Here is a 14060-nt window from a genome sequence, read left to right on the forward strand (position 1 = left end):
ACTGATCCTTAGTGTTTGAAAATCAAAAGACGTCTGTTAGGTCTGGTCTTTGTACGAGAAAAAGTTCGGGAATCTTTATATTCTTGTTAATTATGCTTTTTCCACAAGTTCAAAAGCTACTGAGAGCTAGTGTCACGCAGTTAAATTGCAAGCTTACCTCAATCCTCCTTGGAGTTCCTTCAATGGCCAATTTCTCGTCGTTGAGTGTGGCGAAAAGTGACGAACTGCAAGAAAATTTAAATAGCGTCAGTGATTTACATCAAACTTGTGAAACCGCAGCCTGCAAAGTCAATCAAGTCAGCCTTTTTTATCTTGTTGATCTTATTGCTCAGGTTGAAAACCATTACAAGTAAAGGAAGGAAGGAAGGAAGGAAGGAAGGAAGGAAGGAAGGACACGCGTCAATTTCTAACACCACACGCACAATCAAGTAACAGTATAAACATCTTTCAGTGTATTGCGGACCCTTTTGTTCCGACATCAATTTTGATATTGTATGGAGAGAACAGGTGTTGATCAATCTTAGGGCGACCTTAAAGGATAGCAAAAGAAGCAGAAGAAATCAAGAGCACTTACGACACATTGATAAACTGAACTGGTTCCTCGGGCACGCCAACTTCAAACTTCAAGATTTCCCCTTGGGTGTAAGTGGCATTTCCCTTGATCTGAGTAACGGTATACAAAGACGAGTTCACAAGGATACCAGCCTCTGCGTAGACGGCGCTAACTCCCATGCGACCAGTCACGTCAACAACGGCACTGTAGAAAGAAGCAGAAAAAAAAACCTTTAATCCCCAATATCCACATACAAATTCTCCTGAGTGAGCCCCATACATTTTCTTTTAGTATCAGTTGGGAGAATCTATTAAAAGATCAAAGCAGTTTCTCCTGTGGTGATTACTTAAAAAATTCTTATTACCTTTTCTCTTGATTAAGTATTGATATTGCGAGGAGAAATTTGATGTTGGTCGCTCTTGGGACTTGAAGTCAGTCCCAAGCCCCTATACCAATATTTCTTAACAATTTTGACGTGTCTCTTTGCAATAAGTTGTAAGAATTTGATAGTACTTCATTAATAACGTGTCTCAGCTTCCATTTTACTAAGTTTGTTACTCTTGCAGTTTTTATCCTTGATCTACGATATCTAAAACACTACTTAAATGAAAATATATTTGGCATTTTTAACGGAATTTTACAACAAGTAAAGAAAACCTATTCTCATTTACGTATTTCGTTACTTAACCACGCGGCTCTTTTTGCTTGTCCCGCAATTATTTCTTTGCAGAGGAAAGATTGCGCGACAAGTCAAAAGAAAGCCTGTCTATGCTTGTAGTAGTTACAAAGACATACCTTGGCTTGACATAGCCTCGAACATCAAAGCTCATTTTCCCCCAGAACATGTTCCTGATGTCAAACTTTCCAGCGAGTTCCACCGAGGCCACAGTGGTTCCCTTGGCGCTCAGTTTGAGCGGCAGACCAAGGATGGTGGGGACAGTAGTCTCGGCATCCAGGAACATCATGCTCTTGCTGTAACTCTTCTTGCCTCCCTTGGCCAATGCAATCAAGATGTCGATCATGTTGACCTTGTCTACTTCGTCATTCAACCAACTGATGTCGTCAAAACTGGCCAATCTCATTTCGTTACCAAACATCTTCACGGAAACAGCTCCGGCTGGATGATGCTTCCTCGTATCCATCTATAAAAGAGAGAGAAGTCAAGAGAGAGAAGTCACGCGTCACACTACGAATTCATTTTTGTAACACAACAGTTTCTTGAAGAAGCTATGTCACGCTAGGTCAAGTTATTCAAGCAGATTGTTGCATTCTTTTTGAGGGTTATAAACCAATTACTCACTCACTTTTGAGAACATAGCTACCTAACATTCAAGGAGGATTGGGAACATTGTATATTGTTACTTGCCCGACATAAAAATGAAGAAAAGATTGCTGCACTACTCTTAAATTTAACTAACAACGTGACTACCTTTACGATATTCAAGTTATTACTTTGCGCTTCGTCACTTACTTATACTATAGTTTAGGCAAGATTCTGTTTAAGACGTACAAGTTCATCTTCCTTTCCTCCAAAACGTCTCCACGTTTAGCAAAAAAAGACGTTTTGCAAAGTTTAGATACCCTTTTCTTATTTCTCGAGTATTTTCACAAGTATTTTCTCAGACTTACATAACGGTGGAGTTTGTTCAAATGTTTCTCCACTTTGTTGATGTCCTCGTGGATGCTAGCGCTTCTCCTCCTCCTCCTCTGTGGCAGATTTTTCACGCTTTTCTCCTCCTTATCCCTCTCCTCGTGGGGCTTCAGGTTAAACATCTCCATGATGCGATCATCAGGGTAGTAGCCATCATCTCCAAACATCTGTTCAATGAGAACCTCGAATCCTTCAAAGCGTGCAGCAGCCTCGAGAACATTGATTGATGCGCCCAAGACATCTACTGTGACGTTAACCATGGCACTGCGCGGGAAGAAGCTGTTAGGGTGGTAGATCAGATGGCTTTGTGCTGAACCGCCGAATCTAAGGATATCTGCAAGATTCCAAAAAATAGAACAAAAATTATTTCATATGGTAGACAACAATATTCGTGTAAACTTTCGTTTGGGAAGTCCTGTTTTCCTACATCAGGGTCTGGTTGACAAGTGTTGACAAAACAAACTACGCCTATCTACTGGATAGTGATTTATCCATCATTTGAACAACCGAAGCCAGAAGTATATTCAACAATCTCTAGCTTACAATGTTTAATTCATTGTTTAATTGGTGGTCGGCGTCCTTAACTAGTCTCTTTGTACACAAAGATTACCGTCTTGAATTGCCTTTTTGTGGAGCGAAATCATGGTTATTAAAATCGCAACAGCTCTGCGCGCAAGCTTTAAATTAGGCTGCTCCTAGCACTAAGGGCAAGAATGGTCAAAATTAAATCTCTCTTAAGTTTATCTTGCATTTAAAACACTTCTTCTTGGGAGAGTTTCGTTTTACATCAGACATCGAAATGACCGGATCAACAAAAATGATCTTACCACTGTAGAATGACCCTTCCCAGGCACGTGAGAATTTCAGCCTGTTCAGATTGAACTCGCGCAGCTTCATTCCATTAAGAGCGTCTTTCATCATCTCAGCCTGTGGAAGTCCGTGAACGGGCTCGGTTGAATCCATGGCATTCGTCATGTGCGACCACACGAATGATCCCACTTGATTGTTGACTTCGTTCTTAAGGATTTCAGCAACACGTTTGAAGACCTCTGGGCTCGGGCACTTCATGAGAGCCAAGTATGCTGCAATACGGATCTCAACATCCAGATTGTGCTCAGCATAAATGTTTAAAATCTGGTCCGTCATTTCTTTATTGCACGGCAAGCGTCTGAAGGCCTCCAGAGCTGCGATGCTCATGTTGACTGGGGCTTCCTGGTTAAGGGCGCATTTCAGAAGGACATTTTCGGCAGTCACGGGGCGACCCGCGTTTCCAATGGCCTTCAAGGTGATAAGAATGTTCTCGAAGTCTTCTGGAGTTTTGCCCTTGCATTTACCGTTCAAACGAGACAGCAAGAAATTCTCTGCCCTGGTGATAGGGTTCTCTTCATCCTGAAGGAAAAAAGAAAAAAATTCTTATCGAAGAGTATACTATTTGCAACCCAGTGCTTAGTAAAGCGACAACGTTTTTACTGTATTACGTAGAAGATGTATCAAGAATAGTTTGCCTGTATGTCTTTTTGTTCTTGCAGGTGTCGTTTTCCCGTTAGAGAATAGTCAATGTACAAATTCTCCTTACCGGCCTCTATACATTTTTATAGTTTAAGTTGGAAGAATATGAAAATGTCAACATGTTCTCCATATTGTCCTTATCCGTCTCTTTACATTTTTAATAGTACTTGTTAAGAGAATTTGTTAAAAGATCGACAAAATTTCTTTTTCTTGATAACGTCCTAAAAGCAAGCACAACGACCACCTTCATCTTTTAAATGACAAAACCATATCCTCATTACAAAAAATTATGTCTTCTGGGCGTTATAATTAAAAGTTACAGACAAACGAGCCTAACAGACACACAGTTTTTAAAAAACTATATCACAATCCGTTCCAATCTTCTTTTGTATTTACTGTTATTTAAATGTTCCTTCACTTCAATAGACTGGATTCCGAATTCATGGTGTCATATTTTTCCATTATTTGAGGAACGAAAACAAGCGTTTATATCATAACAAGCCGTACCTTATCGTTACACTCCTCAGGGCTGCTCTCACAGACTTTGTGAATGAGTGTTCCGAGAGTCAACATGGCGGTTCTGCCAGGATTCTCTTCGCAAAGCTCCAACACATGCGCAACAGTCTCTTTTGAAGGATTTGCCGCCATGGCCAAGCCTGACAGGAACATGTTTCCACGCTCGTGGCTGACCAGGTTGTTCTTGATGGCGTGGCTCATGACTTTGGCGCATCCGCCAGTACCGCAGTGAGGCAGAGCATCGTAGAAGTATTCACTAAAAGAGAAGTTACCAGAGACGGGATGTTAGTGGTAAAAATGGTTCTATGTTAGAGGATTTAAGGTTGTGCTAGTGCGTGTGATCATTCAAATAAAAGCTTTGAGCAGGACTGTCTATGATGTTGTATAAGGTTGTTCTAAATTACGAGTTTGTGAATAAAACCCAAGTGTGGCAATTCAAATGATAGCTATTGGGCAGGACATTCATGTGGTACTGTTAATTATGCTGTACAGATGGTTCTAACTTTCAAGTCTGTGGATGAAACCCTAGTGTGTGACTGTTCAAATGAAAGTTATTCGACAGTACTTTCATGTGGTACTGTTTAATATGCTGTACGAGGTGGTTCGAACTTTTAAGTCTGCAGATGAAACCATAGCGTGTGACTATTCGAATGAAAGCTATTCAGCAGTTCTTTCACGTGTATTGTTTTTTTGCAAAATGGTTAACCAACTTACTGCATTTTGTGGTCTTCTTCATTATGGACTTTCTGCCACAGAGATTGCATTGCTGGCGTGTTCAGCTTGCGGATGTTAAACACGAGGCCAGAGAAGTGCTGGGCCGAGTCAGGTCTGGTTGAGTATTGTGACTCTTTACTCAGGCGGGTGACTAAGTAGAAAGCATCGTTGATAGCTTTCTGGTTGGATTTGGGCTGAGCATGTGCGTACTTCAACGAGACAAGCTGAAATTCTTCTGCAAATAAAAAAATAATCTTGGGTTATAGTGGTTTTTCCAAAAGTTACAAAACTATTTGCCTGTAAAAACAAAGGCATAACTAGCAGGTTATTAAACAGGTTGAATTAAACGTTTAGTGCAAAGTTTATCTCTGCAGCGTTTTCAGAACAATCGCGTTATTACGAAAGTTATTTTTAAAGTATAGTATTTGGTAGGCATCCACAACGCTGGTGTACTTACAGCGAATAGGTTTGCAGGATTTTAAGTTTAACCTTAGACGAAAATAACTTTTCCTTTGAATTGTGTTTAGACAAAACTTTGTGTTCGTGAAGGAGCAAGAAAAAGATGTTTTGAACTTTTTCAACTTGCAATACTCAGTCAAACTTTTCCCAGATTAAATGAAGATAATTTGCGAGTGTTTTAAAACTACTTTTAAAAAAAAGATTAATCTGCATACCAAAAACTGCAGGTTCACTTTCAGAGGACTGAATAGACTGCAGTTCCAATTTTTGCCTGAAATGAAAAAAAGAGAAATTAATACATTGTGGATCCTTATACCGTTGAAAAAAATTTTGTAGTTGTTATCAACAAAAAAAATTCTAACCAAGAAAAAACCGATGGAAGTTACTTCGTTAAGAAACAATGTTATTTTAATGTATCTATTGCAAGAATGTTTGCAATAAGTATTGCAAAATTACGTTTATAAGTAACTATTGTTTTTGTAATCACTAACTGCATTGTGACCGATGTGTTGTAATGAAGTTGAAATAAAGTTTAAGGGACTGTGTCACGAGTTTAAGCCACATTAAGGCATGGGAATTGGCCATCAAATTTGGTGAAATATAAAAATAACCGCTTAAAACAGTGAAGGAACATTTCAGTGACACAGCAAATAAAAAAGAAGGTTCGGATGGCCAAAACTGATGAAGATTAGAACGGATTGCGATATGAGTTTTTGAAATACTGTTGGGCTGAACAGTTTTCAAAGTTAATCCCGTTTGCTTGTAACTTTAAATTATGACGCCTGGGAGACACGTTTGGTTGTAATTTATATGTTTTGTCATATAGATCTATAGAAGTAATTTCTTTGCAAATATTACGTTTCATAGCAAGTATTTGGCAAAACTTAATAAAATAAAGATAACTCAGCCGTGACACAGTCCCTTTAAGCCAGGGCATAGTACGAAGGAAAGCTATTTGGCACGGTTAGCGATTGTCAGAAAGCGGCACGAGGAAAAACATCCAAGTCGGCGGTGCGGTGACTTTTATTTCTCAAAAATGGCTCCTACCTCGTCTTGGTGATTGCTCCAGATTTATTCTGATAGCCCGCGGAGAAAGGTCTGAAAACGTGTTCTTCCTGACAAATGACCTGTTGGGTTCGCTTCTTGGCCGTCAGGACCAGTCTACAGGTACTGTGGGAATTCAGTAAGCTCAAAGGCTGTGAACATAAACAAATCATAAAGTTACTCAACACCTTAGACAATTGGCTTATTTTCTTTACAATTATTGCGTGAAAACCAAAACTTCAAATGAGAACTTTGCGGAGGGAGGGTTTGGGTAATTCTTTCTGAGAAACGATTTTTTCCTGCATCGTTATTTTCAAGATTTTTGCCAATATAACTTTCTTCCTAACTTGTACACAATTATTTTCTCCAACTTTTCTGGCGCAAGATTTTTTATTTCCTGTCTTAAATTGCCCCCCTCTCTTCCCCACCTCAAAAATTTAAATGGTTCGCCCCTAAACGAAAATCGAGTTCGTAGTTTGCGTGAATTGTGATTTTCGAGGCCGTTTCCCGTGATTATAATGGATGAAACATGAAATGAAACGTGAAATGAACGTTTTGTCTCCCGTGAAACGATATCTGGACCCCCTTCCCTTCCCCCGTTTAACCATTTACCGCCATGGAATAATAATCTAGGTGTTCGTTACCTTCTCCTCATAAGAATGAACATGGATGCCGATGTCAGTTTGGGCTCGGTCCGAGCACTCGGTCAGATTCCTCGTCTTGTAGACAACCTTGGGGCGTCTGCTAAGGTGGCGAGATTTGATCTCATAGCGCACCTTGCATTTGCCAACAACATCGTCCTGCAAATCAAAACAGATAATGAGAGTCAAAATATCAATTCTCCTTACTCTAGTGGTATACATTTTATTATGTTCGTTTCGAGAATTTGGTTGTTTTTCAAGACAATTAGTTAACACATCTAGAATTTGCTAACAACATTGTCCTACAAATCGATAACAATGAGAAACACAAGATCAATTCTCCTTAGTCTGTTTCCATGCTTTTTCAATCTAATTTACAGAATTTGGTAGGACATCAAGACAATGTATTGGCTTTGCAAAGAGAGACAGATTTTGATCAATGAAAGATGTTCAAGAGTTATTTTACAACTAAAGATCACTTGGGAGTTCGTTCACTAAAATCGTTGCTAAAAGCAAGAATTAAGTTCCACAAAAAAATGTATTCAAACTTCAGACAAAAGGTGTTACAACACCTAATTCGTGCAGATTTTTGTTACAAAGTGGCTTTTCATTTTTGTTTTCGCATTTTCGTCAAATAATCAAAATTTTAGAAAGCTCTATGGAAAACGACCACCCAACCAATCAGATCGTTTATTTAATGACCAAAATTTTAATATCTCTAAAAACAGCCACCCAACCAATCAGATCTTGTGTTTTATGACCAAAGTTTTTTAAATTAAGCCCTAAAAACGACCAAATAACCAATCATATCAATAATCAAAGTAAAATAAAAAAAAAAAATAAAGATCTCACCTCCTCTAAGGTGGCATGGTCGTCAACAAACTGCACTTGCAGCGCGCTAAGGATGCCCCTCTTGATGTTCAAGACATGAGAAGGTTCCTCAGGATGGGCGAGGATATCGGTGATACGGCCGACATTTGTTCTAAAAACAAGATCTTGAGCTTCAAGCTCTTCAGCAAATGCTGTTGATCCCTGGGAAAGTTGAAATTCCAAGGGACCGGGGTTCTTGCTCTGGGCCTCCCAGAGCTCAACTTGGTCGATCTGCAAGACAAACAGGTTTGACAAGTTAACATAACCTGTATAATAAACCAGTTTTTCTTCTTTCTATTCAACTTTTCTGCTTGCAAGTTGCGAAAGCAATTAGTGACTCGCTAGAATTCTTTTTCTATGCAGACACGTAAAATTAACACTTTAAACTTAAACATCCATATGCAAATTCCCCTGACTGATCTCCATACATTTTGTTATTGTATAAGTTGGAAGAATTTGTTGAAAGATCATGGGAATTTCCCTTTAATGATTATTTTATGAATTCTTATAACCTTTTATCTTGATGAAGTATTGATATTGTAAGAAGAAATTTGATGTTGATCATTCTTGGGGCTTATATGGTTAACACCCAAAGAAAAGAAACTTTTGCACCGATGTCTTTCAAATAAAACCAAGGCTGATTGTTATGTCAGGAAAACGCGAGAATTCTAGACAGAACAATCTCCAATAACCTTTGATATGAAGCCCAAACAGGCCCATGTAACTCATGCGGCGCCCTTTCAGTACTAAACGTTATGGTCGAACATTCCTGTTTGATTGCCTAAGGCAACAAAAGGTCTAAAAGTTCAATTGAAGCCAATTTCTTTTCTTTTACAAGCGATTACCGCGAGTCAGGGAGCTTTAATTAACTCATTGTGTGTGCGATTTGCGAGACTGTGTCTTTTTGAGGGTGGGCGAAAACGAGTTCCATCAAAATACGAAATACCGAGTCATGGAGCTTAAATAAACTCGTTGTGCGTGCTTTTTGTAAGGCCCTATTCTCCCAGAGGAGACATAAGGAAGCAGATGATGATGATGATGATGATGCGTGCTTTTTGTGCAAGTATGTCTTTTGAGGGTGGGCGAAAACGAGCATCCTATTTTGAGATTCTCTCGAGTGTTTCTCCCAGATTTCCAGATCTCCCAGGTTTGCAGTGAGGAGGAATTGACTTCGAAAAGAGAGCTCTGTTAGCAAAATATGGCGATATTTCCAAAATGACTTGAATGGTCAAAACCTGAGAAACAATCTTCTTTTGAAAACAGACTAATTTCTTTGCTTTATTTATATTTAGGACCGGAAATCTACTGGTTTTTGAGAAAGTTCTCTTTTTTCAGCTGTCCTAGTGTTTTCCGTTTCCCAAGCAAAATTTTAAGTGTTGAATCCCTTCGAGGTGTTGAGAGACAATCCTCCCTTTAAAAAAAGTATAATTCCCTTGCTTAATTTATATTTAGGACCGGAAATCTACTGGTTTTTGCGAAAATTCTCTTTGTTCCAGCTGTGCAAGTGTTTTCTTTTCCCCAAGCAAAATTTCAAGCGTTAAATCCCTTCGAGGTGGCCCATTGCGAGAATATTACTGATTGCACAGATCATATTATGTCTTTAACGCCGCTTGTTCGCCAGGTTTCGTGCTGTGGTAAAACACATTTTTCGGGTTTGCGCTTTTCCGAGGTCAAAATACACCCGGTAAGCGAACTGTTTTCGGTAGATTCGGTTGCATGCAGGATATGACTATAACAGGATAAACCCATGCAATGCACCTTGACCTTAACATTGGAGAAATTGAGAAAGCCGAGCTCGCACAAGAAGGTTTTTATTAGGCGTAGCTGTTTTTGGAAACACCGGAAGTAATTTAACCCAGCGCACAGCTGTCCTGCTGGGAGAGACCGCTGAGTTATGTCGCTTAAAATTGCTTTTTCACCGGCAAAAAAATTCTTCGGAAACAAGAAGGCAAGATTTTGTTTTCCTGTGTAGCACATTAGTTTGCTGCACTTAAAAGATTAATTCTAGCATAAAAACAGATAGCGAAAACGAAGTCCTTCAGGATGACACCTTTCTATCTCGTAAAGCGCATTAAAATTCGCTGTTTATCGACTACTAATTGATAAAATAATTTCGAGTTCGACTTTGGACTGGTTTTGTTTTCGTTGCTTATTTTCCGTGACATCTGCCAAGTTTAAAACATCAGTCTTCGTTTTCATTTCATCAATGGCAAGCTATTTTTTCAATTATCAAAGAGAAACACTTTAAATTGTCTTGCTTCAAAGAAACTTCTTCTCTCTTAGGAAGAACAGAACAACATTAATTTTTGCATCGCAATGCAAACGTTCTATCGTAAACACAAGGTTGTATTTTTAGAACAAGAGCTTTAAAGAATTTAAAAAATCCCGGGCTAAATATTATCTAAGAAGCGCATTACATTCCGTGAAGCTTACACGATTTGTATCAGTTGTACATTCATAACAAATTACTTTAAGGTTACATAAACGCAACGAAAGAAGTTTATGTGTGAAGGGAGTTACCCACTTTCAGTTTTCCCTTTGCGTTTATGGGGAAGAGACAGGGGGATAAGGGGGCCGGAAATGACAGCGACGGGACAGGAAATGGAAAAAAGGCAAAGTAGGGTTTAAAGAATTTATAAGCAACCATCAATTTTTTTTTTTTTTTTACTTATCAAAGAAAAAATACACAAATTGAGAAAAAACGCAAGGAGAATCAAGTCAGAATTTGCAATTTCCACGGTAATAATCAAGTCAGAATTTGCGATTTTCACGGTCCATCCGGGTTGCATAATATTTCCATATCAGTGCTGTTTCTGTGAAAGGTCAGGAGAAAATGTCCCGAAGGGATACCGAAAGAAACCCCGCTAGCAAAAGACTCCTTTGATCATGCCCATGAATATCAGGAAAACACCCACACCAAAAATTATACTTTATATAGATACTGAAAAATATATTTCAAACGAAAGTCAAGTACAGTTTTTGTGATTTTGTGAGTTATACGTGCTAGTTGAAAAACCAACGGAAGGAATAAATAAGCTCTGCTCACGGAATAATGATATTATAACACTTTGATGAAAAATCATATCCAGTAACTTGATTAACGCAGTAGCAGACACGAAACTAAAAAACTTGCAATATTTACAAAATTGCGTGGAAAATAACTGATATTATTCAAGTGGGCAAATCGAGTATGGTGGTCTTATCTTGACGTGAACTGGATTTTCCAGAGAGTATTTTTCTTAACAAACCGCAAAATTAAGTACACGTCATTCAAGGTCAGATATGGGAAATATCAGGTTGCTCCCGAAGTCCACAACAGGGTTGTCTTACCTTCAAGACATGCTGACATGGTGCAACAGACTTGACGACACAACGTGCGCGAATTCTCAGCCCTGAGCGGGCAGAAGACGCTCCTGCGACACTACTAACTGTTTCTCCTTCGTAGTTGTAGGTAAAATCTTTTGCATGGTGAAATCTGTCTAATTCTGGAAACGGAAAACAAAAGGAAAACGTAAACAATACGCTTACAGTGCAAACCTTGTAACACAATACACGTGTCCCGTGACAATTTAAAACCCTGTCGCGAGCGTGTTACCCGCGTGCTGCTAGCCAATCAGTGCACTGCATTATGTTGCATGTAGAGCCGGTTGTCAGCAAGTCTCTCGGAAATTTGAGGTCACTTCCGGAATTTGCTTTTGCTTGCGCGAAGTGGATTGCAAGGTAAATCCCGTGATTGAAACTTATGCAATATGGAAACGCAACGCCAAGAAAAAATATCCTTAGGGTGGTAATTAGAAAGCTAAAAGTACAAATCGAACATTGAAAGTTTACTCTCCAAAAAACATACAACTAAAGGTTGTTTCTGTGGCAATCGGCCAGTTTTAAAGAGTATAACTGGTTTCTTGGGGGGTCGCAATCTCCGGTCAAAAAAAAACTCCTCGATTCATCCACTCAAACTTCCCCGCGAAAGATAAATAGTAGATTGTTGATTAATTAAACAATATCTCGATTAAATGCAAGACAAAAGTGCCTCATGGCCAACGGGTAATGTTGTTCAAGGTTATACCCATAGAGGTCATTACATCAATAATGGCGTGTACAATAAAAAATAATATCATGACCGCACGAACAGAAAATAAGTTCAGTACTTACTTTTGTCACATTCCGGCGGCCTCTGTCTGTCTTGTGACACGGGCGCTGCAAAAAAGTTAAATATCACAAGGTTAGTACATAACATTCAGATCTGTGGAACTCAAGGCAACATTGATCCATGACAAAATTGCGAACAGCTAGAACAATGGACAATGAAGAACTACAAGATCAACCAAAGATAAAACAAATAACATAAACCGAATTATCGGCCAAAGATTTTCCAGTTTTACTATAACTCTTTGTTTAATTGCATAAACTCTCGTGTGCCGCACGCACGATGTTAATAACCTTCAAGAAAATTCTGCAAGGTGACGATCAAATCGTCTGGTGTTTTTGAACGCAGAGGCAAAAAATTACGCAAGGAACTTCGAGCGCATCTTTGCAGTAAAACCCGCAGACATCGTTCTATGTTCGAGTCAGCTCAACTAGTCGCGCTGTGAAGCGCTCTAGCGCGATTGAACTGTTGCGGTCAAAGCTCGCCCGGACAAATTCCCCTTTAATTGAACTAGTCTCAGCATAACGATAGTTTTTGACAATTTGACAACATGAAAACGTTAGCAAACCGTTCCAAGTTGTCAGGGCTAGGAAGGCAACAGGAACTCGGAAGCGAGCAGGGAAAATACCGACGCAAAAGTAAAATTTTCCGAAATGCGCGCACGTAGAATAATATCGAAACCGGGAAAGACGCAAAAAATAAATGGAGCTGCGTTTATTGGCTGATTTTTTTTAGCTTGATCGCAGTAACAAGCGCGTTTGGAGAGAAAATAAGAAGAAAATACGTACCCGCAAATGCCCCAGTGGCCAACAACACGAATATCAGAGATCTCATTTCGCGTTGAAGATCCAAGCTGCGACTAGAAAAGCCTCAGCCAGAAAGCTTCTTTTGTACCGAGCCACTCCTCACTCCCGGGGAGAACAAAAGGTCAGCGCTTATCATATCAATAAATGCCAGCTGATATGAGTGACATCCGGAAAAGGAAACAACCAATTGGAGTTCAGGTTAGAAAAAAACTAACAGAGAGCGGCCAATCAGAGGTGACGTTGTATGTGCGTGAGGCAAAGTTCGATGGTGTTTGCGGCAAATGAGCCAATGAGAACAGGGTTTATATTCAGAAGGTTGATTCCAACGTTAGATAACGATTAAATGACATCTTTTTTTTCTGTCAACAACAAGGGTCCAAAAGGACAACATTATCGTGTCTCAAGCCCAACACACGGTATGTTGCTATGAGTTGCAAACCTTGCAAAAAAGTTGAGCCACCCAGAGCAAGTACAGAGAGAGAATATTATGACTACATGTAACAATCTCTTTAACCACCAAAAAGTATGCAAAGAAAGGTGTACCGTCTGGTTTTCTCCTCAAAGGCGCGTTCAAGTTACGCCAGATTTTTTGCAGAAAAAGACTAGAAACTGAGTTTTTGGAATAACGGTACAAAGATCACTGATTTGTGAAAGATTAGTATTACCTTGCGGCGAAATTAAAAGGAAAAAATTCCACCGAGGTCAAACGCTCTCGCTGATGATATATTTAGCTTGTGTGTCCAGTAACATGAGCTCATACGAAAAAAAAAACATCGCACTTGAGCTAGACCAATCTTATCTGAAAATATAAAACAAATCTGACAAATAAGCAGAGTTGATAAGATCTGCTCTTTAGCGGAGGTATTTTGGTCATAAAAAGTAACATTTCTGAGTTCCTGGTATATCGTGCTTGAGCATATGTTGTGGACGAATTGAAAATGGTTGCGCAATTTTTTCCGCATCGAAGTGCTGCCCACGTGAAATGAAGACAGAGTCGTGTTAGTTTTTTCCAGAAAATGCCGCAAATAAAAACAAAACGGCTTCCCCTGTGGTGCTCACAGCGTGGAGTTTTTGCAAGCGCAGGGGGGAGGGGATTCTCTCCGACGACCAAACTCAGGATCGAAAGCAATGCAATTTTCTTCGTGTTTTA

General features: G+C 39.4%; 1 protein-coding gene across 1 annotated transcript in view; it reads right to left on the reverse strand.

Moving 5' to 3' along the window:
• The window catches only part of LOC144637858 (uncharacterized), a 32054-nt gene extending 19055 nt beyond the window's left edge, over nt 1–12999 (reverse strand). The window contains exons 1-14 of the mRNA XM_078496946.1: nt 12893–12999; nt 12110–12154; nt 11288–11442; nt 7940–8188; nt 7091–7246; nt 6450–6598; nt 5618–5673; nt 4944–5178; nt 4221–4485; nt 3032–3593; nt 2183–2538; nt 1349–1695; nt 575–757; nt 158–224 (exon numbers count right to left, since the gene is read on the reverse strand). Of these exons, the coding sequence (XP_078353072.1) occupies nt 158–224; nt 575–757; nt 1349–1695; nt 2183–2538; nt 3032–3593; nt 4221–4485; nt 4944–5178; nt 5618–5673; nt 6450–6598; nt 7091–7246; nt 7940–8188; nt 11288–11442; nt 12110–12154; nt 12893–12938 (2871 nt within the window). The 5' untranslated portion in view covers nt 12939–12999. The remainder of the gene's footprint in view (nt 1–157; nt 225–574; nt 758–1348; nt 1696–2182; nt 2539–3031; nt 3594–4220; nt 4486–4943; nt 5179–5617; nt 5674–6449; nt 6599–7090; nt 7247–7939; nt 8189–11287; nt 11443–12109; nt 12155–12892) is intronic.
• Nucleotides 13000–14060: the final 1061 nt, after the last annotated feature.

The sequence above is a fragment of the Oculina patagonica genome, chromosome 14 (genome assembly GCF_052425735.1).
Source record: "Oculina patagonica isolate OP01 chromosome 14, crgOcupat, whole genome shotgun sequence".
In the NCBI taxonomy this organism is placed as follows: Eukaryota; Metazoa; Cnidaria; class Anthozoa; order Scleractinia; family Oculinidae; genus Oculina; species Oculina patagonica.